The sequence below is a fragment of the Genypterus blacodes genome, unplaced genomic scaffold, assembly GCF_046128005.1.
Source record: "Genypterus blacodes isolate CSIRO-AG114 ecotype Tasmania unplaced genomic scaffold, CSIRO-AGI_Gbla_v1 ptg000061l_1, whole genome shotgun sequence".
Taxonomy (NCBI): Eukaryota; Metazoa; Chordata; class Actinopteri; order Ophidiiformes; family Ophidiidae; genus Genypterus; species Genypterus blacodes.
In genome coordinates, this window is record NW_027466873.1 from 959,411 (window position 1) to 978,499 (window position 19,089).

Genomic DNA, 19,089 nt, shown 5'->3' on the forward strand with positions numbered 1-19,089 from the left:
ATACTGAATTTAAAATGTGGCCTTATTATGGATTGAGCATTCTTGTAGATCAACTAAAATTAACTTGATAACATGACAGTCCCAATCATTACATAGACAAGTGAATGTTTTGTTCCTTTTCATCTCGTTCTTACTCACCCAGATGTCATTAATACAGACATGGCCATGGCTGTTGTGTCACAAAAGGCCTATGACTTTTTCCTGACAAAATGTACGAACGTCTAACAGGTCTAACCAGCACCATTATTAAGCGACAGTATTTCTGATATTGAGTGCAAATAGAAGGTTTAGAGGTGTTCAATGTCACAACTCGTTCACACGGAAGGTTCTGTTCATTTCTTTCTTCCTTCTAAAACTCAGCTTTGATTTGAATTAGCCTTTTGTCACCTCATCACCCAACCCACGCGTTTCAGACACCAATCTGCCACTTTTTCCACACCTTTCTCCCACTCGATCTCAAACTATAAGTATTCTCACAGCTTTGGTCACCATTTCATCATCTATTTCTCTTTACTTACAGCCCTGCTGGGATCTATTCACACCCCTTCCTAACTACAGTACGTACCACCTTGCTTTCTTCCTACTGCCTACCCACCCCCTGTTCCCTCATACCTCCTTGGAGGGGACTCTGGATCCCTTCCTCCTTGACCACCAGCTTTCCACCATGGCAATGAGGCAGGACAGCACCACACCAGCTGCCAATACGCAGAATACACCGGCGAAGCTGTGGATATCCAGGGCACTGCCATGCTGTCGTGTCTGGACTGAGCTGTACAGGTCACAGGGGCTGTCCTTGGGCCACCATTTGAGTTTCAATATATCCATATCTCCATTCTGCTGAAGCTCCAGGATTCTAGAAAGTGGGCACGTACATAAAAACACACACAGATACATGTAAGCATACATTCATTTACAGAACCGGGTACAAAATATCAGACAGTATTCTGAAGCGAGGTCCCAAATCTTTGTTGTAATGGAACTCTTGCATCTTTTACAGGGAAGAGAAAGACACACGCACAAATGAATGAGCAATAAACTAATTGCAGCAACAGGAAGGGTCGCTGATTAAAAGTAAACAAATTTCTAAGATAACAAGGATAACAACTGATTGCATCTGATTGCTGTTTAAAGTCTGTTTCGATCACTGTAGCGAAAATGTTGAAATAATTGCCAATACTGCAGCTTTACTGCAGCTGCTATAACCTATCTCTGCCAGTTGAGGGCACTGTAGGCCAATTCCATCACTCTCACTTCCCTGACAACCATATTGCGCTGTCAAACTCATTATGGCTAACATTAATATGTTTTGCAGCACAGCGCAAGTACGCAGTCACAATGTCATTATGCAGCCTAGCTTTGGTCCCATGAATGATGGCTTCAGAGAGAATACAGCTCAGAGGTTGATGGGGTCCCTCTGTTAGCCTTCAGCTTATTATTTAACTGGGTCGTTCATTTTGTTTTGGATGAGGGGCTCTGTTCACTTTCGGCTTGATATTTAACAGGGGCAGTATGGCATAGAGGAGAGTTGGGGGAGACGTGTGTGTGTGTGTCTGTGTGTGTATGCAAACAACTACCACACACGGGAAAAATGCTCCGACACTGACAGAGATGAGGCGGATATTAACACACTCAGATGTACAAACATTCAGAAAAAATGACTGCACGCATGTCTAAGCAAACTTAAATGAGATCCATACATGTGTACACAGAGACAGATGTTTGCAATCATCGCCAGAATTTCCTGAGGGCAAACACCTCCTACAATTCCATCATAACATGCTGACATAAATGACAGCGCCCATCTTTCATCTTCATTCCTCCTCATACAGAACACACAAAACACACCCAAATCAATCACCAAATGCAAATGAGCCACACAGACAGTTTACATAATTAACATTTCATCCACAATAGCCAGAGAAACATGGAGCCGTTTCAATGTGTCTCAACTAAACAGGTTCAGGAAGCCTCTCCATAAACTGCATCACTCTCATTTAGGGACATTCTCTCTATGGTCTCACTAGACCGCTGGGGCTGGAGAGGAGAGGAGAGGAGAGGAGAGGAGAGGAGAGGAGAGGAGAGGAGAGGAGAGGAGAATATAATACAGGGGAAAACTCATTACAGGAGCAAATCCACAAACAGGCCTTCTGATAAGCGATCATGTCCACCACATCTGCAGACCAGATTGTGGGATTGTTTGGCTCACATCGACACAGATTAAACCCAAGATTAGATGTGACTGCGTGCAGATAATATGCAAACTTGAATGAAACCCAATTAAATTAAACCGCTCTGGACTAACCAATAAACTCTTAATTCCAATGAGACTGACTCACCGAGCTTATATGATGTAAAGATTCTCTTACTTTCTTGTCCGCTTTTTGTCTTCATGTCTGACTAAAGCAAACGGACATGAAGGCAGTCAGTGCAGAGAAGCCTGCTGCCTGTGTGTAAGTGTGTAGGCGTTGGACTAGTACTCACACACTCCGGGTGCCGGATTGCTGATTTCTGGAGAAAACTCGTTTTGTTGCATGCAGCGCACACATTTGATCAGCAGGGGAGAAAATGTGATCTGAATTCCCGAATTTGTTTGTTCTCACCGGATGAGTGTATGACAGAAATATGACTAGTAAAATTCAAACAAAGCGTGCTGTTCTTTTTCTTTGAACAAGAGAATTATTGTGTCTTTCAAAACAGCGATGACCTTTTCATTCGTCATCTTTGACAACTACTGTTTCACACACAGCCGCACACACAGAAGACAGAGAAGGACACAAGATAATGAGGTAGAATATGAGCGATTCAACCAATCAAAGAAGACCAGGCAACATTTTTTGTCAAAATATGTCATTGTTTATTGGTTGAGATTCAGGCAACTTTTAAAGATTTCTTGTCTAAATAAATGTCTTCTTCTGTCTGTCAAAGGGAGAATCGTTACGTTCTGTCTGTGCCGTCGTCTTGTGAATTGGATTTTGTTGTGTGTTGTAAATGTCATGTCACGCAGGTCTTGGGAAGCGGCAATAAGCAACACAACAAAATGGCTCTTTCTAGTTCTTGCTTTGATATGATGAACACAATTACTTAAGACGGTATTATTTGTGATAAAAAGAGTTTGTTGTTGACCTTTAAGGGAAAACAAAAGAGTGGAAAGGTAATTTTAATGTGAAACAGACATTTTTGTACAGGAAAGCCTACAAGATTGTGTGTGCATGTGTGTGTAGACTAGAGGATACTGGCTCTAGGTGTATGTTTAAGACATTTTTCAAAGAGTCACTGGTGCCGTGATTTCTTTTTTTAGACGATCGCAAAAATGTCAGCCAAAAACAAATGAAAACAACAAAGGGTAACTAAAAAGCTGACTCTCAAATATGATCAAAGTTCAAACAAATAAAAAAACAAACGTATCGAAAAGAGACTTTCATCAAAGGAAACAGGTAGGTGTGTGCGTGTGTGCATGTGTGTGTGTGTGTGAGTGTGTGTCTGTGTGTTGGGGGTTGGTAGGATAGAGTTGGGATTCAGGACTGAGTGCTCACTCTCTCCTCTAAATGATGACCCTGTCTACCGGTGGAAGCCATCATCTATCATTCTGCACTAATTGGCCTATCAGAGTTATGCAAAGGCTGCTCTCCAGTCATGAAACCCCGAAACAAAACCTGAAACGAGAGGACACGGAAACACACATCCAGGTTCTTCAGTATCAGTCGAGTATCTGCCTGAAAGAGGTGAACAACCCTTTCTGCTGTGTGTCATCTGACAAACAAGTACGAGTCTGAACTTCAGCAGAATTCTCACTAACAAGAGTGTGAGGTCATTTAGGCTATTCTCAGTTTTTAGTCTGGCTACTGTTGAATGAAGATCTCCATGCCTAAATTAACAAGTGACACGAATGACGAGTACAAGATAAGCTTTGAGGGAAAAACGGAGCGGAACGATGCCACGTTTTTAATCGAACCAAAACAGTTCCCAGTATTCTTCATTTATCTCTATCCTGAAGCTGACAGGCAGGATAAAGGCCACTGTGAGCTGCTTTACAAAAACATGGCCCGAGTCAGAGGTTCCCTGCCGAACACCATCTGTCTCCATCTCTAATTTGGCTGTCAATCCGGAAAAAAGGTTTTCCTTAGAAAAACACTGGCGCACAAAATCTGAGCGTACGCAGAGATGCAAACACACACACACACACACACACACACACACACACACACACACACACACACACACACACACACACACACACACACACAGACGTACAGAGAAATGTATGTACGCATGCAAGCAGGAGCGCACTGCACTCAAAATACATTTTGATCATGTAACATGCAATGACAAACCTGCATAGTGAGAGCAAGGAGAAGATAATTAAAGTGTGTGTGTTGGGGGGGGTTGTGTCACAGCCTTCACGTCCTTATGAAAGATCCACTTCATTACGCAGTCCTATAGAGTTCATGATAAAGCATCGGTTAGGAAATTTGACACCTAATTTATTCTCCCAACAGCAGTGATCTTTAGTTTTTTTTTCGCAGCAAAGATATCAAAAACTTTTTTCTGGTTTTGTCTCAGTGTGAATATGTAGACTATTAAAGTGAGGGAATGTAGGGTTGGACGTGTTTCTTGGCCTTTTTCCTTCCTTCAGGGTCTGTTAGCGTAGTTCGCTCATAGCGTCATCAGTCAGCACACCGCCGCCTGAGGTATCAGGAAATAGATCACTTTAAGCACCAAGAATAGCAGCATCCACTATATATCACCACACTGCGAGCGTGTACAGCAGAGGAATTAGTGTCATCTCCTGCATTGTAAAGCACACGGGCCGCTATATTAATGTCAACGGCATGTTAGCATAAAATGTAATGCATCAGTGTCAACTATGGCGTAACATGTTGGACTTTGGGTGTCAATGTCAGCCGCATGCATCAATTACATAAAGGGAGTAGTATACTAAAGTGTGTATGATGGGTAAAATGCAATTACGGTGTCACCTGTCTGTCTGAATGGCTGTTAATGATCTTTTGTACGCGGAACAGCTGCCGCGCATGTAAAGAATGACTGCGTGTGTGTTGCTCCCCGAAAACGCGCGTGTGTGTGTGTAAGGGTGTGTCGCGTGCGAGCATGTGAGCGTGCTTTCTTAAATGGCTGAGCGTGATTAACCCATATTGTGTCCATGAAACAGCTGGTGCATCGTGAGACTCATTAACACTGTGTGTGTGTGTGTGTGTGCATGTAATGAGTTATCACCTTGCTTTAAGATCGTTGACTTTGACAAGGCAGATCTATAATGATTTTAACACTCCCACTGGCAGTTAAAGCAAATGTATCAGGGTTGCCTCTGGGGTACAGGGGGCGACTGTTGTTTGAGTATGTGTGTGTGTGTGTGTGTGTGTGTGTCTGTCTGTGCGCTCTGTGTCTCTGATTCCGAGGTCTCACTGCAGTGGCCGTTACTGCGTCGACTAGATGTTGCCATGGCAACTCTGCGGTAGCAGCCTTGATGGTGGGATGATCACACGTTATTAGTTGACTCGAGCTAAAGGGGAAACAAAAAGATTGTGGTTTGGATAAAAAGCAAAAGGAGAACAAGAACGGAGGGATTGAAGAAAGAGAGAGAGGGCGCGTGGATGCTGCCATGATTGACGGAGAGAGAGAGAGAGAGAGAGAGAGAGAGAGAGAGAGAGAAAGAGAGAGAGGTAACATTCAGCACAGAAACCAATTCAAACAAGACCATTTCTCTCTCTCTCTCTCTCTCTCTCTCACCCTCTCACCCTCTCTCTCTCTCTCTCTCTCTCTCTCTCTCCCTCTCTCTCTCTCTCTCGAACAGGCAAACACTCAAACTGCTCGCCACAATGTCAAAAGAGGAGAATGTCTCGAACTGAACGGCTTCTTTTGTGGGTATCTCACTGAATCTGCAGGAGCTGCAGGGATTCGGGTTAAATCAACGTTTTTGCGTGACCCTCAGATTCTGACTTATCTGCACACATCACACATTAGAGACGGAACTTGACTTGCCGAAAAGAACACGCTGCAACATAAAAGACAAAGGCCTAAGATGGGACTGAAAGGAGATCTGCATTCGGCGGGAACATCTATTCATGACCCGATTTTAATGAGCACCCCATAATGCTGTTAAATGATTCCCACTGGAGTGAAAATGCGCTGTTAAGAAATGTCACACTGTGTTGCCGCACTGAATGAGCTACATCGGCTGCTTGGGGGTTTTTTTTAATAAAGAAAGACTGTGGCCGAGACATTGAATCCTGACGGCTTCTTGCAGCACAGAGCAAAGAGACGGCGGAGTGATATTGATTAAGGGGGGCTATCAGCCTGCCACAGATTTATTATGGACATTTTCTGCGAGGAGAGAGAAAAGAAATCTCACTTGCTCATTTAAATACACTGCAACTCCACACACACATACACACTGTGTTGATTCTGCAGTCTTCCTTCCACAAAGCTCATATAAATGCAGGTTCCGTCCCATGTTGCTCCCCTCCCATACTGGCTTTACTGCGTCCGGACCCCGTTAAAATGCATAGCATGGGCTAGATGATTGAGTATAATGTGACACAGTTCAGTGGAGTTCAGAGGAAGCTGGGTGGACCTCTGAACAGTTTCCGTGAGAGGTGTCGAGTCAAACTAGCATCACGGTGGAGTACACTACTGTCTGAGGAACAGCAAAACAGACTAGCACTCTAATTTGAATACATCTGCTGTCATCTCTGTACTGTAGCAGAGACAATTTCATGTTGGAGATGTTGAAGAGAATAAGTTGGTGGTGAGAGGTGGAGAAGGAGAATATGAAGCCTGGGGGGGAGAAGAGAAAATAAGGAAGGAAAATGGAAAATTGGGTAAGAAAATGAGAGGGAGCAAAAAAAAAATAAAGAGGAAAAAAGTTGGCACCATGTTCGGTTGTGATTGATGGCTGACAACAAAATAATAGACTGTCGGAGAGACGAGCGAGAGAAGGTGAGGCGAAAGGGTAAAGAGAGAGACGGAAGGGGGAGACAATGGACGACAGGAGCGAGGGGAAGAAGAATGTCAAATGAGAGGAGCAGGAGAGGGGACGAGGCAGAGAAGTGCTCGGCTAAAATGAGTTTGTTGCTCTGAGACAACCGTTGGCTGTCAGCGCCTTAAATGAGAACAACAGAAAGTTGACAGCTCAGTTACGAGCTTAACACAGAGCTGGCAACGCGGGCTCTCACCGGGTCGCTTAGCGGTGTTAGCCTCGCTAGAAAACATGTTGCAGAATAATGGTCTTATAAAAAAGTTTTATAAAGTGTTTGAAAGAGATTCGCCTGCAAGTGTCTTCAGATGCTGAATCACCACCTGGAGAGTTTGGCAATATTCCGTCCCCAGTCCCAAACCATTCGCAGCCTTCCTAACACCATCTACGGTCGCCACTGCACGGTTGAAAAATGAAACACTTATTTCTATTTGTGAAAGCTGCATTGTCTTCAACACAAATCCGACAATAAAACCACACAGTCGCTTCTGTTTGAGCTGAAAAGCAAGCTCGTGTGGATCTCAGCACCTCGCCCCATCCCTGCGCCGCTCACTGCAATAAGGAGCTGTCAAAAGGAGGCACAGGGGCGGCTCTGATACATGCTGACCGGTGCTGCAGTCACGGGGGTTAACTGTCTAAATCACTTCACTCTTTCGGGCGAGTAGGGCAGTAATTCTAAGGAGCACAGAGCCTCAGCAGGATTCAGCCAGTCAGCAAAGTGCACCTGTGCCTGATTTTTTTCGGCAAAGTTGTGTTTTAGTGAAAAGCTTTGAGAAGCTTGAGACGGAGACGTAATCCTCCCAGTCACATCTGCGCCACCAAAATTGAAAAAAGGGAACAAACTGAAGACATTTGAACGTTCATTTTCAGAGATTTGAGACAGAACAAATCGCCACATACAGTCATGCTGTAATACACTGAGTGAAAACACACCTGAATCACAGAATCGATCACAAGCACTTTGGATTTTACATTTTTACTTCATTCTGCAGGTGTTTGGATTGATGACGAAAAAAACAAAACCTACATAAACACAACCAGATCATACCAGCTCCATTCACACACATACACACACAAAAAGTATTGAGGTTCAATTAGGGACCTTCTCGCTTTGAGGGGACATTGGTATTGACAAAGCCATCATGCTGTCTTTTCAATTAAACCTGTGTCACCGTATTGAAGAATATTTACCCATGAGACACTTTTTCCTCTCAAGTGAAGTTTGCATAGCTTGATTATTCCAGTTAGCGCTCTCAGGAATCAATGTCATACACTTTGTCAACAAAGTTTTCAATTAAGCATCATTAAGCCACAGTGTGTGGGTGGAACTGGAACATATTAGCAAGCTGAACTATGATAAACAACACAGAGAAGTTAAACAGTCATTAACCATCATTAACACAGAGAGAGAGAAAGAGAGAGAGAGAGAGAGAGAGAGAGAGGGAGAGACGCAGAGGAGAGAGCAACTTCGCCATCATTAATTGTGATTAATAAAGATTTAATGAATGTGCTATGGGTGTGGGCTGAGTTTGACTGTAATAGATGAGGGGAGAGAGAGAGAGAGAGAGAGAGAGAGAGAGAGAGAGAGAGAGAGAGAGATATGATTTATTTGAGATACTTGCCATAAATCAGTGTCTTGTGAACAACAACTGGAAAAATGTGACTATTAAAAAATACATCCTTGAAAAAGGATACACACACACACACACACACACACACACACACACTCACCGTGCATTCATTCCTTTTGACTAAATGGAGAATTAATTTCTATGGCGAATCTTAACCTGCACTTTGTGTGTGTGCGTGTGTGTGTAAGGAATGCATGGTGAGAGAGAGAGAGCGAGAGAGAGAGAGAGAGAGAGAGAGAGAGAGAGAGAGAGAGAGAGAGAGAGAGAGAGAGAGAGAGAGAGAGCGAGAGCGAGAGCGAGAGAGAGAGAGAGAGAGAGAGAGAGAGAGAGAGAGAGAGTGATTTGTAAGTTTTTGAGTTGAGAATGTGTGTTTTCTTTTGGGACTGTCATCAACATGAAACCTACTTAGACCTATTGAGGAATTAAGATAAGTTGAGTTTCTTTGAGCATGATCAAGTGACTGCTGCTGTGTGAGGACAGATAAGCCACTGCAGTTACTAACCCAAGCTGTGATACTGAGTCGGGGAGATAAACCTTCATGCTGCAGAGTGGTGCTCTGTTATCACCAGGAAAATACAATGAATGACAGAAGTGGAGACACAGCTCTGCTCAGTCAGTCTGCTTAAGAGATGGAATACATAAGTCACAGCTCCAGTTCCTCAGTTGTACCAAAGTCTCACTCCATTCGATTAGAATTTCCAAGTGAATCGTGGAGATTTCTGAGAAGGTGCTTGCCCATATATTTACATGATGGGATAACCGTCAATGGCTTCTATTCTAGGGTGCAGACAGGTGGAGAGGGCAGATTGGCTTCCGTCTCGGTGGTTTGGACTGAATGTACCACCCAGTTGCAGGTCCACACAGCTGCTGCAACTATGGACTCCATAAATCAGCTCACGGACTTGCACCGTTGTCATCTCAGTGCTTTCTTTGAGCCTTCCAGAATTTCTCCTAAAGCTGATTTTACTGAAACCACGGTGTGATTATCGAGCTGGTATTTTCCTCCAGCCTGGGTGGCATCACTTTGGCCAAGACTTCCCCTCTTAGGTGGTGACAATGGCTATATCGACATTTGAGAGGAACGACTTCCTATTCCCACACTTGAGTGATGGCGGAGGTTCGCCTTAATGTGTTTGAAACTCTGCAAGAGGGCTGGCAGTACCGGGAGTTATTTGCAAATAAATCCTCTTGCTGATTGGTGGGAAGTCTAGATGGTAGATGGCAGATGATCATCCAGGGTGGTGTAATCACTTGAAAAGAGCCGTTTGAGTCGTGAATCAAAGTTACTATTGAAGAAGTTTTCCTAGTTTTCAAGGATTTCATATGTCATGTCAGTGCATTCATTCATTCTCCTATGAGCTGTTGGTATCTTATCATAAGCATTCACGATGGCTGTTGAGTTCAGCATCACCCACCCATCATCCTGGCATCTTACCAAAAGATGAAGCAATAAAAGAACACAGTGAAAATCTCCTAAAAAACAAATACAGTATCTCCTTGAATGGTTAACTGGACAACTCTTGTTTATCGATGAGAGAACAAAAACAAAAGCTCACCTTCCTGCACACAAAACACCAAAGATCACTGTGTCTTGCACCTGGGAAGTTGCCTTTTTGCACTGAAAGCACTCCCTATGAAGTATGCTGGGCCTTAAGCTTTCTTCTGCAGATACTATTTACAACCTCTCTGCTGGGAATACAATTGTAAAATTTACCTCGGCAAAGGAAACATTAAACACATTTATACGTTTACTTCAGTGGTGCATTTTTGTTTATCTGTATCATATACATTTGTGAAGAAGAACACCTCTACACGATTCATTAAATTTGACTTCAAAGTTTTGCAATAACCAAACTTTCACAAGTCAGTTCATCAACAGTTTTTAACTATTGTTGACATTTTTATTGTCACGAGTGCTCCTGATATAAAAGCTGGCTAGAACACTGAGAGCATCACAAACTGCTTTTATGAAGCCTTTAGAGTTTACCTCATATTTACCTGGACCTGTAGCACTTTGATGTAACCTAAAGACAACTTTAGTAGAGCACCGACTTTCAAATTATTGACACATGGGTTGTGCTTGGATTTCAATTTATGGTCTGAGATAGAGTATAAAAGAAATGCATGAGGGAGCTTAAGCTGGAGAGGGAACAATAAAGAATGCATGGCTAGATCGATGGATTATAGATGGAAAACAGAATAGACACTCAGGGCCAGATGTGCTAAGCCCTTTGAGCTGGTTTGGGGTGCAGATTTGATGCAGTCTGCTCTGACAAAACAGGCACACAAGCCTGGAAGCAAAGTTTGCACGTCGACTCTGTGAGTCATCGCAATGTGCGTGTGTATTTAAGGGAGGATCGCACAAATAACGGGCGGGGATATTATACGGGTGGTAATTACATATTCTGTTGAATTTACTACAGAGTTACTCAATTAGCCGAGTCAATTCTGCGTGAAATTTCTCCGCCTCTGAAGAGCAGCCGCAAATTAGACAAAATGTTCTATGTGTCTGTTTCTTTGTCGTACGCCGTCCCTGCTGCTGAAAACACTTATGGCGCACGGATAAATCTATTTCCGTACATACGGTGGAAATAATCAACATGTTTTTCAGTGTATGTACATCTGCCCCTGAATATACCGGCAGAGAAGGTGAGAAAAACAAAATGATGTTTATACTTCTTCCACAAACACACGCACACACTCTTTTATACTTGCAAATAGCAATGACAATACAAGGCAGGAGCAAATGATTCTTCGCATTCACATTACATGAAATACACACATATCCCATATATCAACACCCATCACAGCAAAATTACATTTTCCTCAAACCCTCTCTAATCCAATGTTTATCTTCAGGACCTAAATATTGTTTCTAGATATAAAACCACACTTTCAATCAAGCGAGAGTCTCCTGGTCTCCTGGTGTGCTGTTCCCGTAATCACCACAACGATTTGTCATTGTCTTATATGTCATTTGGTCCCTCAAGCATATTGCACAGCCTGCACAGCCTGCACTGCTACATCGGCCTCAGGAAATTCAACACACCATGGCTCCAATGCACCGTTTCTCAAATATCTACCAGAGAGCCACTTGTGGAAACTTGCACACAGCCAGATAAATTATAAAACATAAAAACCCCTGCTTTTGTTCAATAATTTCATGTAATAAGTGGTTCAAAAACCTTAAACGTCTTAAGTAACATCGTAGGAAGTATGTGGTGAACGTCGACAAAAGACCCTGGACTGCCTGGAAAGCTTTGTTTTTAATTACTCCCTCACTTCTGTCAAATGTAGACGTCAAAAGATTCAAATTCATCCATCATCACATGTGGTTAGAGACGAAAGTACGACGCTTGCAAGTGAGTGTTTAGCCAGCATCCATCAAACACAACGGAGAGAGGGGTGTCAAAATGACTAAAACAGCCCGTTTTCACTCAGTGTGCCCAACATTGGTGCAGCAAGATTGGAAATGGATGAGGGTTTTTTGGATTAGAGAATTTGTTGAGCATTTATGTACTTAGATTGGGGAGTTCAGCTTACAAATAGCCGTCATAGTGTTTCTTCAATGGAGACGTTTTTCATAAATGTACTATATTTGGTTCGTGGGCATAGAGACTTTCTGAGTTGTCAACAGGGAGTTAAATAAAACATTTCCCAGCACATAATAGTTTTCCCTGATCATTTCTCACAATCACTGTATAATGTGTTCCCTTTAAAATCTTCTTTGGAGCTTCAAAAGTGTATTCACAAGATAAACAGCCTGAAGTCTTTATTCTATAACGGCCTGAACTTTTATCGTTGCCGCAGTTTGGACTTCTTGATATCCTTTTATCCATTTGAATTAATTTGCTGAAGTGACTGCTCTCAAAAACAGAGCCTGGATTTATATTCCACAACCCTGGACACACACACACACACACACACACACACACACACACACACACACACACACATATCTCTTCTGCAATCAAAATGTAAAATGTATCCATGAGCCATATACACAATAAAATATCTGGCCTGCAGCACCCTTGAGAGTTTCATGTGCTATGGATTAAAGCTTGTATTTTAAATCCTCATATCAGTGCCCGCAGACACACATACAAAAATAACGCACAATATGCCAATAAGAGGCCATTTATTCCTTCACAACTTCGCCCCTCTGGCTCTTCCAAACAAATTGTCAGAAGCTGTCACTTTAAATTAGCGGACTAGCCAATTAGACTACTTTCTGCACTCTGACCGGGGACAAAGTGCCGTCTGTCTCCATCAAATCACAGAATCACAGCAGCACCCACAGCACACAATATCACATTTTATTTCATTTATCCAAACATCTGCACAAATATACCTAACCTCTAACCGCTCCCACCCACTCTCCCTCTCTCTCTCTCGCTCTCTCTGTCTCTCTCTCTGTGCCTCATACACACACACATACACACACCTACAGAGACACAGGTGTGTTACACTTGACTCAGACTCTGATCGCTTCATAACAACAAAGTGGCTGAAAAATGATAAAGTTTAGCAACGCGTCTGTTTTCCGCAGACACTGGCCTTCTCTCTTTTAAAGTGTCACTCTTTTAAAGTACATAAATTGTCTTTCATCTGCCGTATTACCTGAGGGGACCTGCAGAGAGTAAACAGCTTGCACAAACACAACATCACTAACACACACACACACACACACACACACACACACACACACACACACACACACAAACATCTTACATCAAATACTTATTCTTCTTATTAAACTTCTCCCATTTCTCCATTCTGGTTACATTAATTTATTTCTTTTGCGTGGTTCCTTTTTTTGTTTGTTGTTAACAGAAAGACAGACACCCCGTGGGGGCCTGTGCATTGTTTATTTTGTTTCGTCATCTCAAATCAGTGGTAGAATAGCAAAGAAAAGATGAATAGAGTTTCTGAACACTCACACTGAACAAAAACAAACACGTCTAGAATGTCTCGGCATGCGAGTTTGGCATGTTTTCGATTCCTTCCGTCGGCTGTGGCAACTTAGAAATCTGCTTACAAAGATGAGACTCATGTGCCCTTAGCCTGCTTCTGCAAAATATGATCAAAGTTCACGAATATACACACCAATCAACTCAAAGATGAACAGATTTGAGTGATGTGACACGCTACAAATGAATGTCACGCTTGCTCACACACACTTTGCACCGGGAGAATCTCGTTAGGGCCACGGTGCCTAATGGGGTCGAGTCACGTTAAAGACTCTCTCTCCCACGGTGTCACAGACTGCTAATATTATTCCTGTCAAACCTCCTCTATTTGCCTCATTACTCCGTATAATGCAGAGAGTCGTCATGAAAAATCAGAAAAGCTCAAAGCGAAAACAAAACAATTATACCTCTGTTGTGTTTTTTTCCCACTCCTGATAATTTCTCTCTGTTGTCGTTTGAACCGCAGGGAACAGTGCAAGTCAACTGTTCAAAAGTGGCTTCCCGAGAGTGTGACAGTGCCCCTGAAATAATGGGAGGGAATTGGAAACATGGCCTGTCAATTAATTGCTTGTTTATTTTAATAACACCCATAATAGGCAATATTCAACTGTGCAACGCTTCACCGGATATGGAATTACAAACAGACAGAGGCCGTCGCCCTCGCTCCGTAAAAAGCTTAGGTGCTCCCTGCCTGAACAAACCCTGCACACACACACACAGACACACAGACACACACACACACACACACGCAGACAGCAAATTGATCAAATATTGCCTATAACATAAGTCATTAATCCATTTCTTGATCCCGAATAAAGCGAGCATCAATCCAATCAACCCTTCTGTGGCTTTGGCAGGCAGCGCTTCACCTCTAATTACCGCAGGGGGAATGTATGATTGGACCTGCTTATCTGCTTGTGTGGCTTATATTAAAAGAATTACATGAATATTGATACAAACAAACACCATCAGCATACAGCACTGACCACAGAGACACACAGGTCGATCAGTTCTCTACTTTTTGCTGCGATAGTTGCACTTCCTGTTCACTGTTCATGTTATCTGACTCTCCTGCCAAACACCAACGGTTCATCTCGGGGGTTGTGTAGTTGTGAAAGAGTGTATTTTGCCTGCTCGTACTTTGGGAAGACAGATGTCCCATTTTATCTCGCCGAGCGCGGCAAACAATCTCTCCAGGAGCAAAGATTTAACATTTATTTCACTGAAAGGACTTGGAGGCTGTAATGAAAAGACCTCCAGATCTTTTCTGAAAGAAGAGGAATATTTATGAAAGCCTCCTTAACGCAGCCCGTCTCAAGAGATGTCCTCACTAAAGACTGAACCGGAGAACAGTTCAGAGATAGGGAGTTAAAATGATGGGCTGCACTGATTGCTCTTCACTCTTACCTTTGGGAGAAAATGTCCCTGTAGGGGCTGCCGTGTTGCATGGCGATGCCGTATCCACGGTCCGGAGCGGTGTTGCTGACGGTGTGGAAGGAGCAGTCCTCATCATTGTTGGCCACGTACTCCAACACCGCCGCGTCCCACACGAAGCCGAAGCGACCGTACTTCACCTGAAGGAAGAAACAGAGACAGTGATGCAATGTGAAGAAAGTTTCCATCTCACCTCAGCTGGGTTGATGAAACAGACATTTCATCTACACAGAGATGTGACGTAAATGCTCCAAACATCAGGAGAGGAACACTTTCGCCATTTTTTTCAGAGTGAAGCAGAACAACCGGCTGACATTTCGCCTCGGTTAAATTACGGCAAAGATGAATGTCCACATGCGAAACCTATTTATAAACGCGATCCCCTGTGTCTATATTTAGCTGACCTCATCCAATAATGCACATATTAGGGTCTTTGATATAACAAAGCACGGTAAGGTTGACTGGGTTTTTTAAATTAGGAACTAACTCATTTGAGATCCTCCGTCGGTTCCTGCCTACAATGCAGAAACTTTGCTTCAATTTATTAGCCCTCAATGGACGAGCAGATTCAGCATAAACAGTGCGGAGGTGGACGGTGACTCCAGACACCACAGTAGTTATAGCACACTATTTATTTCAGAATTCAATGTTGTAACACGTTTCCACTCTTCTTCTTCTGAGATGGCAAAGTTTATGGCGCAGAAGCTTTCATGTTCAATATCTCCGATTGTAGAGGTGTTTTATGTGTGTGTGTGTGTGTGTGTGTGTGTGTGTGTGTGTGAAGTGCGTGGGCTTGAGGAGAGCCTTTATTGAGGTTATGGTGCCCGTTGTTGCCTCTTGTTAATGTGCAGTAAATCTATATTTTCAAAAGAACATGAGAAGTGGGAAAAAAAAACCAACTTGTGGCTGTGACATTCATATCCTGGTGCCTTTTTTGACTGAATTCAATCAAACAGCCTGGGGCGTGAAAGGCAGCAGGGTATTAGCACAAAAGAAGTTCACATGCCACACACACACACACACACACACACACACATCAGGAAAGACACACTTCCCTCGAACACATTATTTTGGACTTTGGTGTGTCATTAACTTTAATGGAGCTTTATGAAATTTTCAAGCCCCTCTGTCTTGTCTTTCTCTCTCTCTTTCTCTCTCTCTCTCTGTGTGTCTGTGTGAAGGAGCGAGTGTGTGTATCACCTCAGTCGGCCTATGTGGGATGACTAATGTCCGAGAACCGACAAGACTCTCTGATTGGGTAATTTCACAGTCTATAGTCTCTCTGAAGTGTGTGGAGCATGTGTGTATGTCTTTAAGTGTCTAAGTGTGTATGTGTGCGTGTGTGCGTATGTATCTCTCATAATTCACTGCAGGGCATCAGTATGGCTCATTTTTCTCTTTACAACTTTAAAAAGTGAAAAAGAACTTTGTTACTTTGAAGAATAACTGTACGGCTCTTCATTACTGCCTTTGAAATGGAAAGATCAGCAGCATTTTACAAAGTCAATTAGTAAAGAAATCTGTTTCAACAGCTTTGAACTGAACATTTAGTCGCCGCTTTCTGACTTAATTGGGCCGAACAAGTGCCGCGTGTATTAATTATAGCATCAATTCTTAAGTCGTCTTTATTTACTGCCAAATAGAGATGTGCACCTTTATTAAAGACAGGACTTTATTTTTTACCTTCCCTTGTTAGATATTTGCCTCTTCTGTTTCGCATTCAAAGCCATCCAGTCAGTCTGCTCGCGAATAATATGCAAAAAATGTTGTATTTTACGACAGCAGCTAGAACAAAAGTAGAACTTATAAGACTGGGAAACAAGGTGGTTATTGGACCTGAGTGCTAGCTGAGGATCTGCTTTGAATTGAGTACAAAGTGTGTATAAAGTGGCCTCAGGTGAATGGGAAACAGAAAGAATATCTACTCCTAAAACCCTTATAAGGTCTATTTAAAAACATAATCATAAACTCATATGTACAGGGAGAAAACCAAAAGTTGTTATGATGATAAATAACTTTTCTTTTTGTTATTACTGCGGTGCATGATAAAAAATTTAGTACCAGAACTTTTTCTTTGTCCCAGAAAGATGCTTATTTTCCATGTAATGCAAAATCTTTTACACTTTAACTTTAAGGTGATAACACCGCAACTACGCTTAAAGGGAGAAAAATACCTCACAGCGTCTGCAGGATTTGAAAATCCAAAGTATGTGTCAGTGCCTCACAGAAGCAACAGCAGGGAATTAATGTGTTTGCTTTGTTTCCCTAAACCAGGAAATACAGGATAATCTTTATCGACCGCGAGAGGAATAGCCAGGTCTCACAAAGTAACTGCTGAACGACAACAAAACCAATAGGCAATATCAAGTGAACACGGAATTGGAGTGAGTAAGTGAGAGTGGAAAGAGTGCAGCACAGTAGAAATGAACTGTTGACCTAACGCACAGAAGGCCAGAGAGTATACGGGGGAGAAAAGGTTGAGCCCCCCGAGGCTTCAGTGGTATCGACTCCACACGTTATATGTGTGGTAAGTATCCCGCCATTCCACTATCTTCCCCTCTGGAATGAGCAGCACAGAACACAAACAAACGCTTCGAGCAGCAGGCTGTTAGATGGTCAAGAGGGTGGCGGAGAATTCAACTCGCCCCCACATCGTGTCCCACTTGAGAAGAGACAGGATTGACAATCGAGGGTGATAGGGAAGGACGGAGGACTCCATATATGGATTACTGTCAGGAGGAAACAGCTAATACATACAGCTGCGAGAATCCTCATCCAAAATGTTCACATCCTTACAAGAAATCTTCCTACAGCCAAAATGAAAAGACGGCCACACATCACAATGCAAACATCGTCCCTGCATCAGCTGCTTTGCGTTCGTTACGCAGAGATACTGCTCGTTGAACCAAACAGAAAGTGTTACGCGTGCAAATTCACAGTAGCAAATCCAGTCAAGTTTATTTAATAGTACAAGCCAAAACTGTGATTGGGGTTATTAGGCAATTTATTGTGCAGCTCCATCACTTTATAATTACTGGCGTCTCAAGGATTTTGTCACAGACCAAAGAATCTTGAAAACCTTGTCTCTCCACCGTCTGCAGCACATTAAATGTTCCAGTGCTTTGCCTTTGACTTTATTCTTTTTATTACTCGCTGCTATATGTACAATAGTTGTCTAAGCAAAGAGGAAAGGGAATAGAGTCGATCTGTGTAAGGTCACCAGCAAACAAGATAAACTAACTCTGTAGTCTAATACAAACGCCACAGGAATACGAGGCCAGTCAGCTTTATACGCATTTACACAGTAAACAGCTGATGAGCGATATAATAATTTAGGTGTTATACGGAGCTGTGATCGACGCAGTTACAAGACTTTTTGTGTCAACCTGTGGAGTAACTATATGGAGGTAAAATGGTGTGTAAGCAAAGTATGTAAAGATGCTTCTGCCAGCTGCCGTCGGCTTCTTTAAGTCAAGTCAAGACACTGGGAAATGAAATGATCCCAATAGTAATGATAAATGCTGCTTACTGGCATGTTTGATGTTTGCATATGATCTGATTGAACAATAAATTAAATAGTTGGGCGACGAAGCCATTAAGTGAAGCCTTCAGGTTCTGGGCCAATCACTATGACTTTGGATCTGTACAGCTTATGTGTGAATGCTGATTCTGGACATTTCTTTGCGTGACTTGGCACATACAGTGTTTCCATCATGACTACAGAGAAACATTATAGAGTTTTTAATGAAGTGGACAGCTTATAATCCAGAATTACTACACTGTGTTCTTCAAATTTGATTTACTGACAAGGCATATCTGCATGGTTTGTTGCTGGCTTCCTTTCCTTCCTTCCATTTATTTGAGTCCTATTTCTATATGGCTCTCACTTATTAAACATGACCCACATTACTATGTAGCATATTACCTATCGTATTCTAATGATGTTCATTTGTTGGAAGAAAAATGATATATCGTTTGGCTCTATTTTCATCCAGAGCACACTGTAGTAATGCTTCCTTTCTATCAGCACAATCTACTGCTATTCATTTATACTCCATTATAC

The 19,089-nt window shown here is 42.6% G+C and overlaps 1 protein-coding gene across 1 annotated transcript in view; it reads right to left on the reverse strand.

Annotated features, from left to right (window-relative positions):
• Window positions 1-19,089, reverse strand: part of grid2 (glutamate receptor, ionotropic, delta 2) — a 351,200-nt gene that overhangs the window by 9,699 nt on the left and 322,412 nt on the right. Inside the window, exons 14-15 of the mRNA XM_076154034.1 lie at window positions 15,000-15,166; window positions 613-853 (exon numbers count right to left, since the gene is read on the reverse strand). Coding sequence (XP_076010149.1) covers window positions 613-853; window positions 15,000-15,166 — 408 coding nt within the window. The remainder of the gene's footprint in view (window positions 1-612; window positions 854-14,999; window positions 15,167-19,089) is intronic.